Consider the following 22,904-nt stretch of genomic DNA (forward strand, 5'->3'; position numbering starts at 1 on the left):
TGCTTATGACATCTTCCAGTGAAAAGAATTACTGTAGTGGTGCACTGTGATCAGTCACTGCCATACTGATAAGATACAGTATCTGGCACATTTTTCTAATTTCAAAAGCAGCACAATGAATATATTTTTCTGTCAATACGGTTGCAGTATATTGGAATTGTAATATGTTTTATGTCCTTTCTAGTCAAATATCAAAACAAGGTGCATATGTATTAGTTATGGTTTTACCTTAAAATTGTAAATGCTTTTAAACTTAAGTTGGTTTTAAACATATGAAAATTGCATATGAAAAAGGATTTGAAGTTTCTGTGTAATATGTTAAATGTGTGCACTGTGTAACACCCTTGCTTAAAGGGATTATTTTTTTCAGCATTCATAAAAGGAAACAAATTCTTAGTAGTTCTGCATGGAAGAGGCAGGCACTAAGTAGCCTGATTTTAGCATTATTTTGGAAAGAGGTAAGATGAGATTTTGTCAGCATTCTTTCATATTTTAGGATAGGATGTCAACTCCATGTTGCTCCAATAAAATTTCAGCTCAAATTCCGGCTTTTGTTGAATAAACTTTCAAAGGTATTAAACTGTTTTTAGCTACATCTATATTTAAAAGCCATTTTCTTCTCACTCTGCTGTTCCTTGAACATCAAATAGCTGCAAAGATAGAGCACTGTAAATTAAAAGAATGGTGAAACTAGTTGAGAATTTGCTCAGTGACGCTCGAACTTTATAATCTTTCATTGTGTATCCCTCCTGCCTACTAAAAGCAAGCAATGACAAAAATTTGACAAAACACCAGTGCTAACGAAGTGATTAGGGTCTACCTCTGTTCAGCCACTTACAGTCGCTGAGTAGGAACAAAGCCATCTCATCTGCATCACCCTGGAAGGTGCATGATTCATTTTAGACAGGCTTTGCTTACTCAGCAGCATTTTTTCTTCAGGAGTATTTTTTTAATGGTTAATTGGAGTGTTGAAATTTTCCTCTGAGCTTCTCACAGCAGGAAAACTACTGTGTGACATTTTGGTGGGACATGCAGAAGTCACTGGGAATTTGCAGGTGAATGTTACACAGCTCTGAAGGCAACAAAGGAATCAGTGATCCTATGGAAGAAGGGATTTAGCTTTCATCCCTGGCATATTTAATGGTAATAGAAATTCCTAGTTGGTGATACAAACTCATAGATGCCCCATTGCCAAAGCAGCTTAAAGCTCAGTTTAAGACTGAGGCACCATGGAAATGTATCAGAGAACACAACTGGCTGAATTCCCAACCTCAGAAATCTTTTCCACTTTCCCTTCTGTAATTTACTAAGAGGCTGAGGTTTCTGTTTTTTGGAAAACATTGTTTTTGCTTCCCATCAAGAAGCATCTGTAAAACTTTTGATTTTGTTAATCAAAATCTTTTTCTGTGGCTTTATAGTCTTTCTGCCCACTTATTTTCATGGGCAAGTAGTCCATTAATCTTGAGTAATTAAAGGCAATAGTCTGAACTCCAGAACTCCTTTTCTAGACACGGAAACAAAAACTCATACATTTAGTCCAAAGCAAAATCAAAGATTCTCTGAGCTTGAAGAAGTCCTTACCTGCCTGTGCAAAACTAAAAAGATTCATCCTTTCAAATCCCAGGCCTGCAGTTTACTGAGGATTTGTAATATAAGACTTCCTGCTCATCAGAGAGGAATTGATTTTTCATTCCTGAAAGTCAATGTTTAAGGCAGTTTGTGTCCTGTTGGATATTTGATTTCCCTCCAGTTGCTGGCCAGCAATTTGCTGACAGGACAAAAGCATTATATGTATACAAATTCAGAATTGTCTTTCCTTGTTGGGCTTACTACTAGGATATGCAATTTTAACATGAAGATTTAAAGAAATTAAATAAAGCATAAACCCCAAATATACAGAGTTTGCTCTCTTTAGGGGGATCTTATGTATGATGAACTATGATGAAGCTGTCCTTTGAAAACATGCTTAAATATGTTCCTTTTAATATTATAACACTTGAGTATTCAATCTTAACTGCATGCTTTGTGTACAGGGGTTCGTGAATGTTTGAGTTCATGAATTGTAATGTATTTTCATCAGGTCAGGCTGTAGATAATCAATGTCCTTCTAACTAAAACAAAAGAAGTGTATATTGGACCGTCTCTTGAATATCACTATTTTAAAAGTAAGTTTTTTAAAATATGTAAGTAGTTTATACTGTGTTACTACTGTTTTAAAAGCAACCATTTACCATTGCCTAAAGTGGATAAAGTGCAGACTGTTTAGTTTTTTTAAGTCACCTAATGACTTTTTTCTTGTTCTGTGTGGATTGAAAACACCTAACAAATGGTCAGTTATGTGTGTCCCTGCAGTTGTATGTATTTCGGAACAGGCTTGCCACACACATTTTCAGCATATTTGCAAGAAGAAAGGTTGACATTTCTGCAGTTCACAGTTCAACTCCCATATATGAAACTACTGAAAAAGACCAAATTACAGAGGGAACATGTTCTTTGTCAGTGTTGATTTTTCTTTCAGAGAAGAAGACCAGGACAGCTGTGAACTTGTTGGATTTGACTTATGCCAAAACTATCACATCGTTACAAAGAAATGAATGTGTATGTCACATGCAGTAGGTCTTAAATTGTCTAACATACACTCCCATCACTGAGGAAGATTTCTTTTCTGTTGTAGGCCAAGGGTAAAGAAAGACAATGGCTGAGACACCAAGCTGTTGGAGAGCTAGATGATGCCAAAATCATTGATGGGCTGACAGGAGAAAAAGCCATATATAAACGACGTGGAGAACATGAGCCACAAGTAAGTATCCAAAAAGAAGCAGGGAGAGGTGGAGAAGAGCTTAACCGGGTTGCTGATTTCCTAGTGGCTGTACAGTGTCTGTGTTTGGAGTTTGAGTACATTTTATGGATGAGAAACTCAGAAAAATATCTCTGGCCTGGGATGTCCCTGACACAGAGGCAACCATAGGATTGAAAATTTGCTGTACCTCTTCATACAGTCTTGCATAAATATCTCCTGTTGGCCACCCTCAGAAAGAGGACACCAGTCTAGGCAGTGCTAAGTTTTGACCCAGTGCAACAGTTTTTTATGTTAATATTTCATATTTTAATGATCAGAAGGCAATTAGCAGAAAACATTTATTTTGTTTGCTTTTATAAGAAAAAAGGAAAACATTTTCTCACTAACCTAATTTTTGTTAACAAATATGCTGATCCCCTAGGAAGTTAAAAAAAAAAAGTGGTTTACAGATGTATTTTCCTTATTCCATGGTATGAAAATAATTTTAAATTTTCGTAGATACTTGGACTTACAAGAATAAAAATTACAATAGAAAAAAAAAGTATGAGGAGAAGCCATTAAGATATGATAAAGTTGACTGTCCTATGGCTCGATTCAGCCATTCCTTAGAAGGCTTTGCAGTTAGACCTATGTGAGTCAGCAACAGAGAAACCACTTGAATCAGACCAACTAAACCTGGCCAAAAGTAGTGGGGCTAGTCCATAGTACCTAACAGCAATACTTAATGACAGATTGCAATTTTTAAGTACACTAAGTCGTTTTTTTGAGTGGCTGAGTACAGCATCTTTTTGCATGGCAGCTAGCCATATGCAATAAATCCCTGGTATTATTTTTATCCTATTTGGTCCTTATGTTGCTTTGAATGATTTATGGAATTTGGCACTGATTGTGTGAAAGATCAGTAAGGGAAAAGTGATTGAATCCTCAACTCTCATTTGTTTCAAAATGTGTTTACTCAATGTATCAGTTTTAAGGCTTTGTAAAAGTAACTCAATTAGGAAAAAAAAAAGGACACCTTTAAGTGTGTGCATAAAGACCAAAATAAATGTAGGATTTAATGGGCTTTCTCTTCTTCTGTTTCTGGGAGGGCAGGGATGCCACAGTCTATTAAAAGAATAATTAGAAGAATAAAGTACATAAATCCTTTACAAGTAAAAGGAATATTTTAGCTATTTGTTTATATTGTGACTGATTTTTTGTCAGATCATCTTTAATAGCCTCATACTTGAATCCAGACACATCTCATTGCATGCTAAATAAAACACCTCCCTAGAATGTACTATGCCAAAAATTGTTAGAACAGATGGGATTTGTTTTCAGGAAAAAAATAATGATTTTAGCATTAGAATGAAGATGGAACTCATAGTTAATCAGAACAAGATTTCAAACATTTTTGGAATGTTATTAACCTCAGCAGACAAGTTTTTACAGTCATATACAGTCCCTGTCAGTACTGCATGCCAAAGAAAAGCATTTCCATTATGAGCCTTGGCAGAAGGAGCAAATTTGAGAGTTTCTGTACTGAAATAAAATGTTAAAAATCAAAACTGAAATAGAAAAGGTATTTTCCTGACAAGCATGTGTGGAATTTTTTGAGATATTTTGTTTCCAGTCATTGAAGGTAAGGGAAAACAATGAGCTGAGTTATCTGTCAAAGAACTGGTTTGAAATAGAAAAATAGTTGGGGTTTTTTTTTGTTCTTGAAAGAAAAGCATCAACAAAACCAAACAATGTTTGCTGGATAAAATTTTCTTGATTTGCAAAGTGCATTGGGTTCTCTTTCTGAAATGTTTTATCTTTCCTGATGTTTTGCTTTCCCATTTCTACTGGGCTTAGTTGTGTTGTGTTTCCTTGTCAGCTGGGGAGCCCGCAGCAGAAGCCCAAGCGCCTGCGCCTGGTGGTGGATGTTTCCGGCAGCATGTACCGCTTCAACGGGGTGGATGGACGGCTGGAGCGCTCCATGGAGGCCGTCTGCATGGTCATGGAAGCTTTTGAGAATTATGAGCACAAATTCAAGGTAATTGCAGCTGGGCTGAGAACTCTCTGGTTATTGCAAATGCTGTGTGCAGCAGTGGAAAAAGTGTTTCAGCAGCCAGTCTAGCCAAAGAATATTATTCATTCCCACAAGGAAATAAAGACATTAATCTATTTCCAGCAACCTGAAAAATAATACTAATGAAAGGGTAAGAAACATTACACATTTCAGCAGGGGACTATTCAATCTAAGACTTTGATTTAGTGAGATTTTCTGGGGTTTTTTTCTGGTTTTATCTATTTTCTTTGAGAAAAAACAAGCCTACAAAGCACAAGTAAATGTGATCTTCAGGACATGCAGAGACACCATGTCCTTCCATCCACCCAGAATGCACACAGCAGTACTTGATCATGGGAAGAGACCAGATTTCTTTGTCCCTTCTCTCTCCTAGTTAACTGAAAGCAAGAAATAATTTCTTGTACTGAAACATACTAGGTTCCAAATGTTATTTAATGGTAGCCTGCAAATGAAATGTGAATAAATATAACGCTCTTTTTGTCTCAGTAAGCCTCAACAAAGTCTAGGCCATGTTTTTTAGCCATAAAGAAGACAGGAATGGCAGTCTCCAGTTAATTCTGGACATACCCTATGTTTAACAGAAGAACAGACATGTCCACTACCTTTGCTGAAGAGCATATCAAACATAAGAATTGAAATACATCTGGACAAAATGTAAAATCTCCTAAACAAAGTTAATAGAAACTTAGTCCAGATCAACTCAGTCATGTCTGCTTCACCTTGTTCCTCCAACAACATAATTCTACAAGTTTCTGTTCTTAGAATCTCATGTACAAAATCAGGCATGTGCTTTTAGAATGTCTTCTAAAGTACAATCATGCACACATCTATTTTTCAAGAGAAAAGTCTATAAAAGGAGACAGGCATTATTTTTTTTCCTAAGAAAACAAGGAATGTTCTGCCATCTTCTTTGGCAGTAATGCTTTCTTGCCCTTAAACTTCCTTAAAGGGAGCATGTTGTAGAATTTCAAACAAATTTGAAACTATGGTTTTGTTCCCAAAGTAACTACATTCCTGAAAACATAATGAAAATAGGCTGGGTAGAGAGTGATGCTGTATAATCCTGTTGGAGGAAAATGCTGTAACCATAAACTTCTACTTTAGCCCAGAGAAGCCATATGGGAACTCAAATATAATTTAAAAAATAATTGGAAATCAGGGCTTTTTTGGTTCTGCTGTTATGTCTCTCCTGCTCACCGATGATAGAAAAGTTTAGGACAAATATTTACAGTGACGGTGCAATTATGCAGCATAATTTGTGTAGCTTGATAAATCAGGCATATCTGAGCAACACAGATATGAGTATGGCAAAATGCAGGATCATCCACACAGAAAAGTAATGGGCACAAGGATAAATATCGTATACTGTAGTGTAGTCAGTATGGTTTTGTAAAGGGAAGTAAGGTGTGTAACAAGCAAGGTAGGTTGGTTGGTTGGTAGAGTCTCCTTGGCCAAAAGCAATTGATAAAGTCCCTTGCCAGAGACTTTTGGGGATAAAAGGCAAATCCTTCAGATAAACAAACTACTGCTAAAAATGTAGGAAACTGACTGAGTGGTCATTTCTTAGTGGGTCAGTGATGGAGCTGTGTTAGGATCTGTGCCAGAGTCCATGCTGTTATGTTGTTTCGTATATTTGTAAGTGATCTGTTAAAGGGGATGAATAGTGAGGTGGCAAAATTTGCTAATTATATGAAGTTATTTGAGAAAATCAAAAGGGAAATCCAGCTGTAAGAAGTTGGAGAAGGTCCTGGCCATAAATGGTGACTGGGAAATAAAATGGTAGGTGGTGTTTAGTGCTTTTAGATGTAAAGCGCTGCAGGTGGAATAAAATAATCTTGATTTTAAATGCACAGTGAGAAAGCCTCAGCTTTCTGTTAGTCCTCACTCCCAGCTATAGACTGGTGCGCAACAAAGATGTCTTGTAGTTATGTTGTGTGGTTCTTCGAACACTCTGTTCTCACCAGCTGTCAAAAAAAGCTAATAGAATGTTCTAAACAATTAACACAATAAGAGAGAAGAAAGGAGAATGCATGAGAGCATTGCTATAAACATCCATAGTACATTCACATTAGGAGTAGTGTGTGCAATTTTGCTCGCCCATCTCACAAAAGTCCTTGTAGAGCTGAAAAAGAATAGAGGGTAGCAAATATTGCAAAGGGTGTGGAAGTATCCCCATACAAGGAATGACTAAATAACTAAGCAAGTTACTTGGTAAGAGCTGCTTAGAGTGGAGGAGATAAAAATCAAGGAGCCAATAAAATCTTGACTAAAACAGAAATGGTGACCAGGGGACAATTGTTCATTCCAGTCTTATTTTGAACAATAAATTACATTCACATTCTGAATGTAATTCTGAATGTTTCACATTGAAATTCTGTGAATAAAAATTGACACAGCTGAGGAAAATGGCTTAGAAAGTGATAACACTGGAGAAGGATGTAACACAATGTCGGATAACCACTTGTCCTTATTGCCAGTACAGCTTTAAAGCTGAGAACCCAGAACCCTCAAGTGTATGGTAAAGGAATGACATATAGAACTAGACATGCAGCCAGCACACTGTGAAGAATTAGTTAAGATCATTACAAAATCTCTTTAGTTCTGTGATTTTAAAATCTATGGGTCAGGCTTCAGAGAGCAGGAGAGGCAGTGATTTTTTTAAAATATCACTGACTCCGTTCTGTATAACTCCTGACATTTTGCATTATGCTGTTGATTTTTCTCAGGATAAAGCTGAAGGTTTGGTATGTCTGCAAAAACCGCATACATTTCTCATGTCTGGGAGAGGAACCATTTGAAAAAGAAGAACACACAACTGTGTAGTGTGCAATTAAAAATCTGCAGTTTATCACTTTTTTCTTTCTTCCTTTTCCTTATTCTCTTCTTCCCTGGTTTTATAAAAATAGACTTTTTTGGCCTTCAGATATACCCGCTGTTATCTGTTCCTGTTGTAGCCCCATCTGCACAACTCACAACAACATATGCTGCAAATTTGAGGGGTATCTTGTAAAACTTGGGTTGAGCTGGGGGGATCATCTAGCTTGTTGAGTAAGTAATATTACATTACATAGTAATGTTTCCTTCAGCCATCTAACTGCAGTGCAGACTTTGGAAAGCAATTCATGGCTTTTGCTCAGGATGACTTTTCTGATGGTGCTTGGTTTGCTTCTCTGCTGTGTTGTGAATTAATCAGATGGGCTTTTCCTTGGCTGTTTTATCTCACCCAGCTGAGCTTTCCCTATGGGTGGTACTGCTTGGTATGAGGAATGAAGTTTATTGTATGATTATCTTAACAGCACTGAGTGAAGGTAGAAAATATTTTCTTCTTGCCATCTTATACAGAAGAGTTGAGTATTGGGTATGCGACTGCACCAAGCAAGTAATGACCTTTTATGACCTTAATGATTTACCTTTACCTTTTATAAAGTCAGACAAGTGCAGCAGGTATTTTTCAGTTTTTTATGCTCATGTGGGACATCCTCCCTACTTTGATTTCCCATAAGTGCAGGTAGTGAATCATTCCTTGTCAAGGGGAAAACAGGATGACCATCTTCTAAACATCCCATTTTAGGTGCCAGTTGTTTAGATATGCACAGAAGGGCAGTTTGTTCTATTTTTTATCTGAGTTAGTACTATGTCTGTCACAAACTGTATGTTTTTATATCATCCCCGATTACTGTGATTTGCACACATAATGGCAGATTGAGGAGGCATGTCCAGTAAATTATCCAACAGCAATTTTATGAAGCCTTAAAAATATTGTGACTCAATAAATAGCATATTATGTAACTGGTAGGAAAAGCCTAAATTGTTATTTATAGCTGTATTAAAGGGATACTGAAGATTTTATATGCCTCTTTTAGCATTCTGTGTTTGTAAAATTTACTGTGGAGGCAGCACTGCTAACTGAGGAAAAGAAGAAATAGTCCACATGTTGGGCTGAATAGTTTCTTTTACATAACAAACAAAAGGTTTGAAATAAATTCAGAAAAATAGAATGTTCAGTGTTATCCAAAGAAGAGGCAAATTTATAAAGATCTAGCCCTCCAGCAGAGTCTAATTCACACTGTCTTTTACATTCAGCACACATCTTTCAGCTTTTTAAATGCCTTCAGAAATGAAACCTTTTGACATGGCAGCTGCAGAAGACAAAGTCTCCCATTTTACCCATTTTAGGCAGCAGCAACCATCCATTCAGTGCAAAATGTGACTGTGGAACAGGGATTGTTTTAACCTTTCCCTATGAAAGAAACCAACAAAATGATGCTATTTCAAGATACATGTTTACATGTTGTGTACCCTGAATGGAGTAGCCCTTGTCTCAGGGTACCTGAGGCTATTGGAAAACAAGCTCCTGTGTACCACAATAATCTATTATTTCAATTAAGCTGCACCACGGCAAATGTATTTTGCTGCTGGATTTGTCCTGAGAGCCTTTGCTTGCAATTTTGTAAAACAAAACCAAAATCAATTCCAAGTAAGATTGTATCACAGCTTTTCTCTCACCTGTAACTCCATCCACATAAATCTTCCTTAGGGAATTTATAGGGAAAATAGCATCACATTGGATCCTTGCTTTTCAAAGGCCCTCCTTCTGTGCTTGTCTTTAGCTGCTGCAAAGGAAGGAAACTGCTTTTGACAAAGTCTGCATGTGCCTGCATGTGCTGGGGCTCCCAGTTGACCAGGACTATGGAGCTGTCTGCACCTTTTCTTTACAATAAGTGCACTAAGATAATAAGAAATCACTAAGGGTTCATTTACTAGAACACAAATCAGGAGGAGGTAATAATTTACTGCAAGAAAGAGAGATTTTAATTCTTTGCCATTTCAGAGTAAGCTTCTTTGCTCCAGTTTTGCTCCTCTCCCAGACTGTTTTCCTAAATTGTGACAGATTCCATATATTTCCCTGGGCAAACATCTCTCTTCTGTCACCTTCAGAGCTTTTCTGTGAGCCTACTCCCATCCCCTCTCCCAGGGAGGGTCTCCTAGCCTGCAGTCTTATTGTTGATTTAAGTCGGTCCAAGTCAGTGCAGCTACATTCCCTCGCTGTGAACTCGTCCAACCTCACAGTTTGGGGAGCTGAGTTTCCCAAAAGTAAACTCACACTCCTTAGATTTTGGCTACTCCTGATCCTTGACTTGGCTTCCAGAGGGATCAGAGGACCATGAGGACCAGCGCACGAGGGCTGTTGACCACAGCTCCTCTTTTCTACAACGCAGCAGGATCTCACTCTGTTTTTCAGGAGGCCCTACTTGACCTAGAATGCAGCAGTCAGGATGAATCAAGTAGCGGCTTCTTCCCTGCTGCCTCACCAAACGTTTTTAAATCACAAATAGCATAGTAAGCTGTCAGCAAAGAAACAAGGAAACTGATAACATCTGTTAAAGATAAGCATACGTATCAGGTGCATGCATGGGCACACACAAAGAATAATAAGCAGCTCTCTGAGCAGGGAGCAGACAGGACATGATGTTCCCAGGTGGATGCCTTTCTGTGCCTGTAATAGTTTGCTCAGATCATTTCAGCCTCACCTTGCCTGTAACCAGGTTGTCTGTTCCTGCCTTGTGCAAGAATCTGGAGGGGCCCTGCTGTAGGGTCAACATCTAGTGTTTCATCTAGCAGATGCTGCAATTCCCCTTACACAGGCTGTCACACTGAGTTTAAACTCAGACTGTTTGAGATGAAAGCTTGGTCTGTTACTGGTGTATGTCAAGAACCACAATGATATTCCCAAACAGCAAAATTTGGCCTGTTCCCATGAACTCAGTATGGCAGAGCTGACACAAGGACAGCCAGTGGGAGACATCCAGGAAGCCAGGAAGGAGCCTTCCACAAAGGGATCAGTCTTTTTACACAGGAGAATGGCAGCATTTTGCTTTACATAGTTAGATTGTTGATTTAAAAGGGATACTGAATGCAAAACTGCTTAGCAGAGGATGTGCAAGGTTTCATAATTAAGAGCCTACCCTGAAGATGTGTGAGCATTTCTGACATTACATAAGAACCATGAGCACTGTATATTTTCTGCTCCATTAAACCTCTGCTTTATTTAGTTCCTCTGATTTGAATAGTCTCTAATGTTTAAAACAATACTCACGCACACATTCCCTGTGCATGGTTCAGGTTTTATTAAACAGGATATATTCCTGTTTTATTTAGGAAGTATGCTGAGTGTAAGCTCGACAATATTCTCAAAATTTGTGTATTTTCATTTGCCATGTCTTCATATCCATCAAGAAAGAGAGAGTCTGAAGCATTATTGGTGATAAGAAATAGGTGTTGAAGAAAAAGCGTGTGGCAGACTGAAAGCTTTACATGAGGCTGGGTAGCAAATACTAGGCATGTGAGAGCTGAGGAGAGCAGAAATGGGAAAAGCCAACAGAGCAGAAAGAAATGGGATTGTGTGGGGACTAGATTATATAAAGATTTCCTAGGGGAAGAAAATCTTTACATGGGGCTGTCATAAAATAGTCTGACCTCGGGTGAAATAATCTACAGTATGTGGCACGTTTGCTCTTTTACAGAGTGAGGTGTCACCTTAAAAGGTGTTATTCCAGCTGCTCTAGCTTTCTTTTGATATATTTTTAAGCAAATTAGAAATGTGGAAACCAAAAGATCTTTGTCTGTAAAGACTGCCATTTCTTCTCTCTCTAGGACCTGACTTAGACCAAATAAAGTGTCTTTCAATGGGAAAGAAAAGACAGAAAAACTTTGAGGAATAGATCTGCCTTTTACCAAATGATTATGTGGGAATTAGGGATGGTGAACCCAGCAGGAACCTGTAGCAGTACTTGATAAAAAGAAAACAGAAAGGTAAAATACTGCATCAGGGCTCCCTGTCAAGTAAAGGCAGGTCTGTGCCAGCTAGGCAGGGGGAAATACAGGCATGTTCATGCTGAGGAATTACCAGCTCAGGTCTCTCTGGGCTCAGATTCTGTACACTGTGCTCTCTTGCTTGGTGTAGACAGCTCTTAAATCCATTTGTGTCCTGCTCATGAATTCTCCCTGGGGTGACTGCCACATCCACAACACAAAGGGCCGGTCAGGACCTTGCCATAACTCAGCTTGTCTTGGTTTTCATGTAACAACAATGAAGCTCTCACATAAAACAGAGGCCTTGGCAATACTGTGTTATTTGCTCAAGAGGATATTTGAACTATTGCAGTTCTACACGTCAGTTTTGCAGCATCTCATAGGAGAATGATGTGCACACCATCTCCTTTGAAAACATGCAGGGGCTCTTGGAATTCTCTTCTCTACATACTTTCAGCAATGGCTTTGATCTGTTATGCACAAAAATAAGGAGTGCTGATTTTCAAGAAAGGGGACTTGTAATTCTTTCCTTTTTTTCAGAACAGAATGAGATCATCAAAAAGATTCATCAAACACAGGAGCTACTCTCAAACAGTGTGCTTCTTGTTTGTCAGACTCAAGAGGATGAAAATTGCTGCTTTAAAAGAAATACATGGACAATATGAGAGGGCAAGGTCTTGATCTAACACATCACCACTCTGCAGTTGATGGGATGATGTGAAAAACACACCATGGAAATAAGGAACTATTCCTTAATTTCATTATTTAGCAATTCTTTCCTATGTTTTTGTGTCAGTGAGAATTTGCAAGTACTTCCCTTAAGCAGCTCATAAACAGAAACAGGGAACCGTACTTGGGGTCTTTTGTTGAAAATTGCAAATTGCCTTTGATCTGTCTTATGTCACTGTGAGGCAAGGGCCATTTGTGACTAACAGGTGACTGATGATCTGATGGTGTTTCTTTCTTCTAGTACGACATTGTTGGACATTCAGGAGATGGCTTCAACATCAGCTTGGTTGAGAGTGACAAAGTTCCCAAGAATAATAAGCAAAGATTAGAGATTATTAAGGTAAATCCTACTGATAAGTGATGCTGGTAATTAAGGATTTTATGACTGCAAAGATAAAATTATAGGCAAGTCAAAGAATGAGGACAGTAAAATAAAAGAAAGACAAGAAAGCAAAAATCTGTGTATTTGCATAAAATTGAAACAGGCCCTTTTAGAGACATGGCAGAAAACCAATTGTGCCTGAAACCGTAGAAGCTGGGTATGCCTTATTCTGGACTGTTGCACCCTAAATGTGTAATTTTGACTACCTATCAAAGGATAGGGGAAATTCCAAAGATTATACAGTGATACAGATAGCTCTACCCAGATCATGTGATATTATTAGTGCATAAGTGACTCATTCAAAACACTAGAGGGATCCCAGGTAAGTGATTCAGCCTGGTACCTTCAAGAAGTTATGCTTCACAGTAGTGTTGGGAAAATGTGCCATTGCTAAATTGGAAACATGTTAAATCACAGTGGCAAGGTGAGTGTATTCACCAAAATTTTTCTGTAGTAGGATGAAGAAAAATTGAGTATATTGTAGGATTTACCTGGTTGGCAGCTTGATAGGCTGGAAGCGTGTATTTGAGCTTCCCTTAAAAACTATTTTTTAAATAGCTCTTTGATTAAAAGAACCTGATTTAACAACACCTAAAACTTCTGGCCTTTACATAGGTAACAGCTTCATCAATGAATATGGTGCATTTATTTTGTAACAGCTCAAACAAAATGTTTTATCATTTTAAAATGTGACTGCCACTGTCAGGAATCAGATATTTGATAAGAACCAAGACCCTACTAGGATTTGGAAGCCCAGTGCAAACAATGAACATGCAGGAGCTGTTCACAGAATTAGGAAACTAAGCCCTGTTTTCTTCCTAAAATACATAGGAATATATCTACTCAAACTGCAGCTGATCAAAATATTTTACCTTCCCTAAGGCCCAGTCTAATTAGGTCCCTGTGTGGGTTTTGATTGTTTGACCAACTGTGTTTTTAAGAAGTGATGCCTGTCTTAAAATATGACATATTATGTGCTAAGAGTTGCATCTTCTTTTGTCTCTGGAGCACTGTCTCATTTCTGAGGGACCCCCTAATACAGCAGTACTGAATATTTACTCCCTCCTGTGCTAGCTGAAATGAATGCTTGTTCCTAAAGTCATCTTATGTGTTTCCACATGGTTATGCTGTGCACACAGACCATGCATGCCCACGCTCAGTTCTGCATGAGTGGAGACCATACCTTGGAAGGGACAGAACATGCCATTCGGGAAATCGCCAAGGAGGAGGCTGACGAGTATTTTGTTATCGTCTTAAGTGACGCCAATCTTGAGCGTTACGGAATTCAGCCATCCAGGTTTGCAAAAGTCTTGACCACCAACACTCAAGTCAATGCTTTTGCCATATTTATAGGATCCTTGGGAGACCAGGCAGATAGGTAAGTGTGTTTGGTTTGCGCCTAGTACTGTTTGCTTTCATTCTGCATAAATCTAAATTGTGCTTTTATTGCAGTGAGTTGCCCATGCTGTTGTTCTGCACTGAGGTTTTGGTCATAGTATCATAAAATCATAGAATGGTTTGGGTTGGAAGGGACCTTTGAATATCATCTATTCCAACCCTCCTGCCATGGGCAGGGACGTCTTTCACTAGATCACATTGTTCAAAGCCCGATTCAACTTAATTTTGACCACTTCCAGGGACAGGGCAAACATAACTTCTCTGGATGACCTGTGTCACTGCATCATCATTCTCATTGTAAAAATTTCTTTCATATCTCCAATCTAAATCTACCTTCTGCCAGTTTAAAACTTCTACACCAGTTTAAAACTTCTACACCTTATCCTGTCATTACAGGCCCCGGTAAAAACTCTCACTTATGTCCTTATGAGCCCACTGTATTTAAAGCTGGTATAGCCACAAATATCAACAGCATCTTTTCTGTTTCTGTTTGAGTCTTCAACTGGAGGAGAATGAGGGAAATCTGAAAGGGAGTTGGCCCTCAGTGGATAATTTTAAGCAGTAAAGGATTGAAAGATATAACTGCACAGACGGTATGAGTTGTGGCAACAGGTCTATACGTCACAGCTGTGTTATTCATGAAGAGAGAATCCATTCTGAAGGATTATAATTACAGAAAGTCCCTTTATTTTTGATAGGAATTAAAAAAAGAAAAAAAATCTTTGACTATATCCTGCTGTTTAAGAGGTCTTATAATGGCCTAATGCACTGGGTATGGAAAATGCACACAGTGCTGTCACTGAAATGCATCTCTATGTATGTGAAAGTACAGAATTAGACAAAGCCTTCCTGTAACTGCTGTGGGGGAAGGAGAAGGGGATTCTCTGTTCCAGCTTTTTTTAAAACTAGTTTTAAAAGTGAGAGTTTACTTAGCATTAGAGGAATAGTATAGAACAAAATTTCATGTAAAAAGCAGAGAAAAAATAAATCCCAGGCCTGCTAACTGGACATGAGGGAGATGGGGTTTGTAACATGCATCTAGTTTGACTTTTAAGGGTGGGTTAAGCTGTGAAGAAAAATGTGTTAGGTTAATACTGGCGGAAGAATACATTTCCGTGTAATCTGCACCTATGTCAAAGAAGAAATACAAAGAGCACAGTTAGAATCGTTGTATTTGTTGAACTGAAAGAGCTGTGGGTTCATGGTAGTCAATTTAGGATAAATATCTTCATTTCCACTGTAAATCTGTAGCTGTCCTCAGCAAACCCGTTGTGGTGACATGTCATGGGATCACTGGTACCTTGATCAAAATGAAGTTCTGGCATGTCAGAAAGGGGACATGGATAGAAATCTCTGGCAACATACCTGTTTATGTTGCTGAAAGGAACTCTTTGTTCTCAGTGTTTTCTGAACCTGCTCTCAGTGTTTTCTCCCTCTGTTGCTTTCCCAAACCTTTTAATTGCATGGTGACAGCAATGTGAGGAATCCTGTCTTGTGGTAGGGAAGCCAATTTGAGGTGGTAATTGTGTCTTGTCCTTCATTCTGCTCCTTAGGCTGCAGAGGACGCTGCCAGCAGGTCGGTCTTTTATTGCCATGGATACCAAAGAGATCCCTCAGATTTTGCAGCAGATCTTCACATCTACCATGCTGTCAAGTGCCTAAGCATCACCGTACTCCTGCTGGAGGTACAAACCCTAAAGCTGAGGATGAACCCAATTATTAATGAAAATACATACCCTTCTCTAATCAGCCAAGCAACTATAATCTACATGACAGCCAGGCTGTAAGTTTTCCCCCAGAATCTCTCAAGCACCTTAGCACATTCAAAGAGCTGCATCCGGGCAGAGGATGGCGACAGAATGAATGTTTTTCCGGAGGGACAAACAAACAAAGGACAGTCTGTGATCATTCCTCTGCCTGCTCTGTTGCCAGCACTATGGAATCATCTCACCCTGTTTCATTAAACATGGTTCACTGGGATTTGGTAATCCTGTGCGAGGCAGAGCCAGGCAATCTGTGTCAGTGTTTTGCGTGCATGTGTTTGAATGGGTGGTTAACTCCATCTCTGATTTAAGCAGGACTGCTCTTGCCAGGCAGGAAATCCTTCCTTCCTCTCCTGTTGCTTTCTTGTCTTGATGGGCATCAGGGCTTCACCCCAACGCTGGGAACAATGGGGCAGTTTGGAAACTGGCCTTCACACATAAACATTCATTGTCTGATCAGGCACAGTGCTCCAGGTTGTCAGATCTAGAGAAAGTGGCTGTAAGAAGTAAAACAGTCCAAAAATAGATCATCTCAGTTCTGCCGGTGAAAAGTGAGGGGAAGGGGTCAAAACACCCATCAGAACCCAAGAGGCAGTGTTTCCAATGAGGGAATGAATTCCTACCGTGTCTCCTTTGCACAGCCAATACTGCTGTACCCAGTGCACTGTTGCACAGAATCCCTGGGGTTGCCTGGGCACATGGGGGTGACTCTTCAAACAGGAGACAAATTGCTTACTAGTGCTTTGCTAGAGCATGTTCGTGGTCTGTTTTTCTTGGGTCATTTGAAGATGAAACTGGAGGAGAGATTTAGGCATGAAAAATTAAGTTATATTTTATAAAGAAAGAGGAGAAAGTATTTTAGCAAGATATCTGTGTTAGAATGTATTTAATATCCAAGTTAGTTGTGAAGATTTATTTTATGATTCAATCAGTTGGTGTTTGGCTTGTCCCACATGAGGCCTTCATCTTCCTCTTTATCTACTGAAGAAGAGATATTTTGTAGTTCTTTGGGAACTCGATCAATTGAATGTATGACTTAATTAAGCTGGTGTGGAGGATGTGCATCATCACTGATACTCTGCTGATATTAGAGAGTAACTGAATAGAAGAATGTTCAGGAAGAGTGCTTATAAAAATCTGAAGGAGGAATTGCAATTCTTTTAATATTTCTCTTAGTCCTGCAGCTGATCAAGCTGCACCTTGAGCAGTATCTTTGGAAGGGAGGAGGCAGATTAATTTGGTCTCATTAAATACAACCATTGTTTTTTTAAGGGGTCCAGCTTATGGTGGTCATTCTTTACTGCATCAGTCCTGCAGCAAAAATCTTTACCAGAGCATCAAAAATGTCCCCTGTTTAGGATAAGTTGCACAGTCTGGTCAGCTTGCAAACTCTTTATGACAGGAGGGGACGGAAGACATTTTTCAAAGTCTTGTTAGCATTGTTATGATAACTATATATGCGAAAACAAAGAGACTGAAGATGCAGTTCCTGTTTGGAGAGAAGGGAATTGGGAGGAGAAGGTTGAGAAGGTTATCCCTGGTTGGGGCAAATGCACGTGTACGCACATACACACAGATGCTGCTACTAAGGGGAAGTGTGCTTCAAAATAAAAATATCTTGGTCCTGTAAACATATGATGAAATACTAAATGCAATAAAGAACTGATATATTAATAAGGCTCTTAATAAATGTGTCTTTACATGGAAATTCCTTTAGCAGGTCTGCCTTTATCGCCAGCAGTCCTGTAAAAAAAGAAGCTTTTTCTTGCAGTTAATTAGCAAATGCACTGTACACTTTCTACATGACTTGTTTGGATAATCTTTCTCACCTCAGATTTACATGCAGTAAAATATTGTTATCTTTATCATTAAAAAATTAGTGCTATTTAAGGGAAAAACTATGATAAATCCAGTTTTTAATCTTTTGTTTATGCCTCTAAATTATACTTCATGTGTAAGTATCATTTACAGTTAACTTTCATTACAGTTACATCCTTTACAGTTACCTTTCTGTACTCTTTGGTTTTATTCTTTGTTCCAGGACATGTCTGTTGTGTTTCAGTTCTTGTTCTTTGGGCCTGTAGGACACAGCCATGTCCAGGGCCAAGCCTGGCCATGAGGGTGGATGGGAGTGGGTGGAAGTTCTAAACCTCCCCTCTTTCAGTTTAAGGCCATTCCCTCTTGTCTTATCGCCACATATCCTTGTAAAATGACCCTCTCCAGCTCTCCTGAGCCCCCTTTAGGTACTGGAAGGTGCTGTAAGGTCTTGCTGGAGCTTTCTCCAAGCTGAACAACCCCAGCTCTCTCAGGCTGTCTTCACAGGAGAGGAGCTCCAGCCCCTTGACCATCATTGTGTCCATCCTCTGGACTCACTCCAACAGGTCCATGTCCTTACTGTGCTGGGGGCCCAGAGCTGGATGAAGCACTGTAGGTGGGGTCTGTCAAAAGTGGAGGGGAAGAGGTACTTCAGCAGATTTTGAGAGTAAGGGAGAAGAAATGAGCGAACCTTTTTTTTTAAATTGTCAAGTCAGAAGGAAAGGGTTTTAGTTTTGGCTTTAATAACATTTCACTGCAGAGCATATTTGACCTGACAGTGTCTCTCTAAATTATAAAAATTCAGGGCAAAATTTTCCCCAGGCCGTACATCTCTCACCTGCTTTAGTGCCTATTGCTACCCCAGGGAAATCAAAGCAGCAACTGTGCTTTTCCCTCTCACCAGGACTTGCAGTGTTATTTCACTGTTCAAAAATTCAGCAAACACTCCTCTTTCATGTTCCTGGGATTTGCAGAGCTTCCTAATGTGCATTTTTTTTTTTAAATTAGTGGAATGCTTAAGAGTAACGTGGCTTTGTCTGGCTGACAGCAGCACCAGTTGCTGCTCCCATTGCAACACAGGCACCAGCTTTGTGTGTCACTCAGCCCCTCTGAAAGCGTGTTAAGGTATTTTTCATCTCTTCTCACAGTTTAATAAGGCGCTTTTCCACTCATCAGTTTGTATGGAAAGGCCCTGTTTCGGTGAATGAATAGAGCTGCCAGTTGGAGCAGGGCCTGACCTATCACTAATGCTTTAATTGCATTAGTCACATCAGCAGTAGTGATTTTAATTACCTCTTGTAATGCAGATTTTGGTCTAATTCTGTTTCTATATGTAATGTGTTCATACCCACTAGCCAGTTAGTAACACTACACAGTCACGTAGGATTATTATTTAACTTTGGTGCAAAAATTAAAAAAAAAACCAAACCAGAAAGTCCAGGCAGATGTTCAATCAGAGCAGATGCAGGTGATGTCTCACTCAGGCATGTGAGATTGTTTACAACAATTTGTAGCAAACAAATTCCCCTACCAAAAAATAGCTCGCAAAGCAAACTGTTCAGCTGAGGGATTTCCTCTTCTAGGAGACAGGCTTTGCACCACCAAAATAAACAGGTAACAAATTGCCTGATTCAGAAGTGGTTTTGTTTTTGAGATTGCTGTGTCAGTGTGAACAGGACTGTCACTGAATAAAATGTTTTAAAGTCAACTGTGTTTTTTGGGAAATAAGTGTATGTGGGAAGATTGCAGAAGAGATATGACATTCTTCAGGATGAAGATGATGGTGGGTTTTTTTCAAAGACAAGGACAAAATTATAAAATTTGAATAACTTCATTTTCATGACCATCTATTCTCCCTCCACCTTTTGACAGAACAATTAAGGCTATGAAAATGAAAATCTATTTTTAAAAATACTTTAGCATTACTCACAACATCCTTAGTCTGAACATCTGGTGTGACTGCATGCAGAAAAATTCTGTGTATCAGAGCACAGATCTACTACTACACTTGTACTATGATTCTAATCAAGAAAAAACCTCACTGCCATAAATATACTGAGAGTTGGAAATGTAAAATAAAAAAAATCTCAGATATTGACCCTGGTTTTTCCACCCATCACGTACAGTTTTTCTTTGGACAGGCTGAGCTGTGCAAATCCAGGTAGGGCTGGAAACTAGACCCAGACCCCCTGGTTGCATGAGGCTGTGGATCCCTCAGCCAGCTGGGTGTAATCTGGCACCAGAGCTCCCTCCATTCCAAAAGAAACATAAGGAGAGAAAGCAAGCAGGAGAAAAAAGGACAAATTCCTCAAGTTCAACCTGCTCAGCTTTCTGAACTGGCTTGACTTGAGCACCAAAGCAGGTGTGATCAGGATGGAGGTGAGAAAAGCAGATGAAGCTGCCAGAAAGCTCTACCAGGCACAGCAACACCAGTAGAGTACCCCCAGTGAAAACTCCAGTGTGCAGCCAGGAGAGGGTGGTCAGGGGAGGCACATTGGGCTCCCAGAGCAGCAGTGAGGTGTCCTGGCCAAGCCCTACTGTGAGCACCAAGCAGCACAAACCCACCCTGGCTGAGGCAGGCTCAGAGCTGGAGCTCAGCTGCCAAAGCCGGCACCACATCAGAGCCACGAGGGTTGATCCTCCGGCTTCAGCCCTTCAGCTCTTGTGCTAAAGCCTCCTCATCAGCAACAGGCAGCAAATAAACTTCCCAGGCACGTGCTCGGAACAAATTGAGGCTTGTTAACCTCATGGAACAGCGGCATGGGGACTAGAATACACCATCTATGTTCCCTGTATACAAATTGCAGGAGCTTGCTTTCTTTTTAAATACGTACAAGTTCATTTTAGCACAAGACAAAATTTACTGGTCCCTGAAAGCTCTTACTGAGGGTGGAAATATTCACTCAGCACCTATAAACTAAACACAAATCTCACAAATATGAAGAAAAAAAAAAGTTCTTCTTGTATCAGGATTTGATAAAAAGCCCATTCTTAGCAACAGCCTTTTCAGTCCAAATCATTAAATGAATGTTTTATATGAACTACTCTGGCCAGGCTGAATAAGATGACAATATTATATGCAGACTGTGGTCTGGAAAAAGTCCACAAATAACATTCATGGTTAGGAAAATGTGTTATACTGAAGGGTGATATAAAGAATGGTGTCCCACATATTTTTGCTGTCGTTGTGACTAAATCATGTTCCATGCCATCTGCAGCAACATCTGCTTTTCAGCTTGGATTGGTTCAACATCTGCAAGGTCACCTACTTTGGTTTCCAAGTTGATAATTACAAATAAGTTTGAGGTTTTTAAAGAAATGTATTTTGTTAGAAGCAACAATGCTCCCCCTTCTGCATTCAGCAGCATAAAATGTGGCAGATTTTTGATGCACCAAAATGACCATATTTTTTTATCTATCAGAATTATCTGAAACTGCTCTGCAGGTCTCCACCACACCCTGCTCTCTCCAGCTCCCTTGGCATTCCTCAGGAGGGTGAACCGGGAACACTGAAACTGTCCTCCTTCTCTGCTGTACTGAGGACTGAGTACCTCATTGCATCCCTTTAGAAAGTAGCCATATAATGGGACCGAAACAGCAAAATCGGAGTAGTGATACAGCTGCCATAGTCCTCCTCACTCCCTCAGTTTTCTGACGTGACCCATTTTCCGTGTGGCAGAGTTCCCAGAGAGTGAGCCAGATGCAAGAGGAAAAGGGGCCTCACATTCATCAATAAATTTGCAACTAAGACCCTGGAGAAGGACCATATTTATGTTTAAGCACAGATTTCATGGGACAAGGCAGGCAGGCACAGACTGGCAAACAAGCCCCTATAGTGAGATGTAAACTGGCTGTCAGCTTGCTATCTGAGGGCAGCAATCGCATTAGGAAGAGCAAACAGTGGAGCCCATGCTCGCCCAGGGCCGTGCTGACCTGGAACACATGGGTCTGCCACGCTACAGCTGCTCCCCGTATCATCCCTGACTTCTCCTCTGCTGTTATCTTCTCATTTGGAGAGGACAGAGATTGTTTTCTGCTCCTGCTGTGATTTCAAAAATTTGCTGGAGAGGTGGTAGCTGAGCACTGAACAGGCATGGAGTGATGGAACAGTGAAGTGGGGGCAGTCACTGGAAGTGCCACTGAAAAGAAATTTTTAAGTTGTCTTATTCTCCCTCATTCTTACATTTTTAAATCCCCTCAATCATCATTGCACTCAAGAAGGTCTCCATGCCCACAGAACTGCAGATTTTCCTCTGTGTTATAGTGCATTTAAGACCTCAAAACTCTCATCTCCTTTAGCACCAGCTCAGAAAAAAATATCATCATCCCCTCAAATCATTCCTCTCTCTGCTGCAAAGAGTACTAGAAGATCAAGGAGCCTCTGGGGTCTGGTCTTTTGCAGGCAGGACAGATTGGAAGCAGAAGGTCTTAAAATACACAAGATCCGGATTAACGCAGCAGAAGCCCCACACCCCAACACTCAGGAGCCAAGCCCTGAACTGCAGCATCCATACCCAAACATGGGCCAGCATTAATGCTGCTTGTGCACTGGGTGCAGAGAAGTATGAATTATTTTATTAAAGCTTTAATCACATGGTATTAAAGCTCTGAAGTCATTAGGGAGTTTATAATGCAATGAAAACATAGAGTGTCCTTTCTCCTCTGTTTTTTAATTCATCAACTGTGAATTTTTATCCACATGCATATCACAGATAAATCATTCAGTTGGAGTTAGATCATGACAAAGGCCAAAATATCATTTTAAATTAGCATCTTAGAGTGTTAATCCAATACTTGGAATCACAAAATAGAAGTAAAACATTTCCATAAATGCATCTGAATGGTTTACAAAGCAGCTGAAAGATCCCAGTGTTTGGTCAAAAGCAGCTCACAGCCCATTAGCCTTTATCTTTCTGTAATCATCCTTCCTGTTGAGGGCAGCTCCTAAGGGGTGTCTCAGGACTGACAGGCAGATGCACAGTCACTTAACAGAAGTTTAATCTCACTCACTGGCACCTGCAAGTCCCCTCCATTCCCTTCTCAGCCTCATCCAGGTGGTTCAGCTGAAAGATTGCACAAGTGGTTTGCTAAGGCAAGACACTATGACGTACACCAAGCACCTGCAGCAGGTCCCTGCATTGACACATAAGT

The 22,904-nt window shown here is 39.8% G+C and overlaps 1 protein-coding gene across 2 annotated transcripts in view; it reads left to right on the plus strand.

Moving 5' to 3' along the window:
• VWA8 (von Willebrand factor A domain containing 8) overlaps positions 1-19,791 on the plus strand; it is a 183,203-nt gene extending 163,412 nt beyond the window's left edge. The window contains exons 41-45 of one of the 2 annotated variants that reach the window (XM_066176231.1): positions 2,675-2,800; positions 4,659-4,817; positions 12,637-12,735; positions 13,917-14,155; positions 15,729-19,791. In XM_066176231.1, coding sequence (XP_066032328.1) covers positions 2,675-2,800; positions 4,659-4,817; positions 12,637-12,735; positions 13,917-14,155; positions 15,729-15,837 — 732 coding nt within the window. In that variant the 3' untranslated portion in view covers positions 15,838-19,791. The remainder of the gene's footprint in view (positions 1-2,674; positions 2,801-4,658; positions 4,818-12,636; positions 12,736-13,916; positions 14,156-15,728) is intronic. The other variant, XM_066176232.1, reaches the window with a different exon arrangement.
• Positions 19,792-22,904: the final 3,113 nt, after the last annotated feature.

The sequence above is a fragment of the Chamaea fasciata genome, unplaced genomic scaffold (genome assembly GCF_029207755.1).
Source record: "Chamaea fasciata isolate MVZ Bird 193981 ecotype frontalis unplaced genomic scaffold, bChaFas1.0.hap1 SCAF_2, whole genome shotgun sequence".
Lineage (NCBI taxonomy): Eukaryota > Metazoa > Chordata > Aves > Passeriformes > Sylviidae > Chamaea > Chamaea fasciata.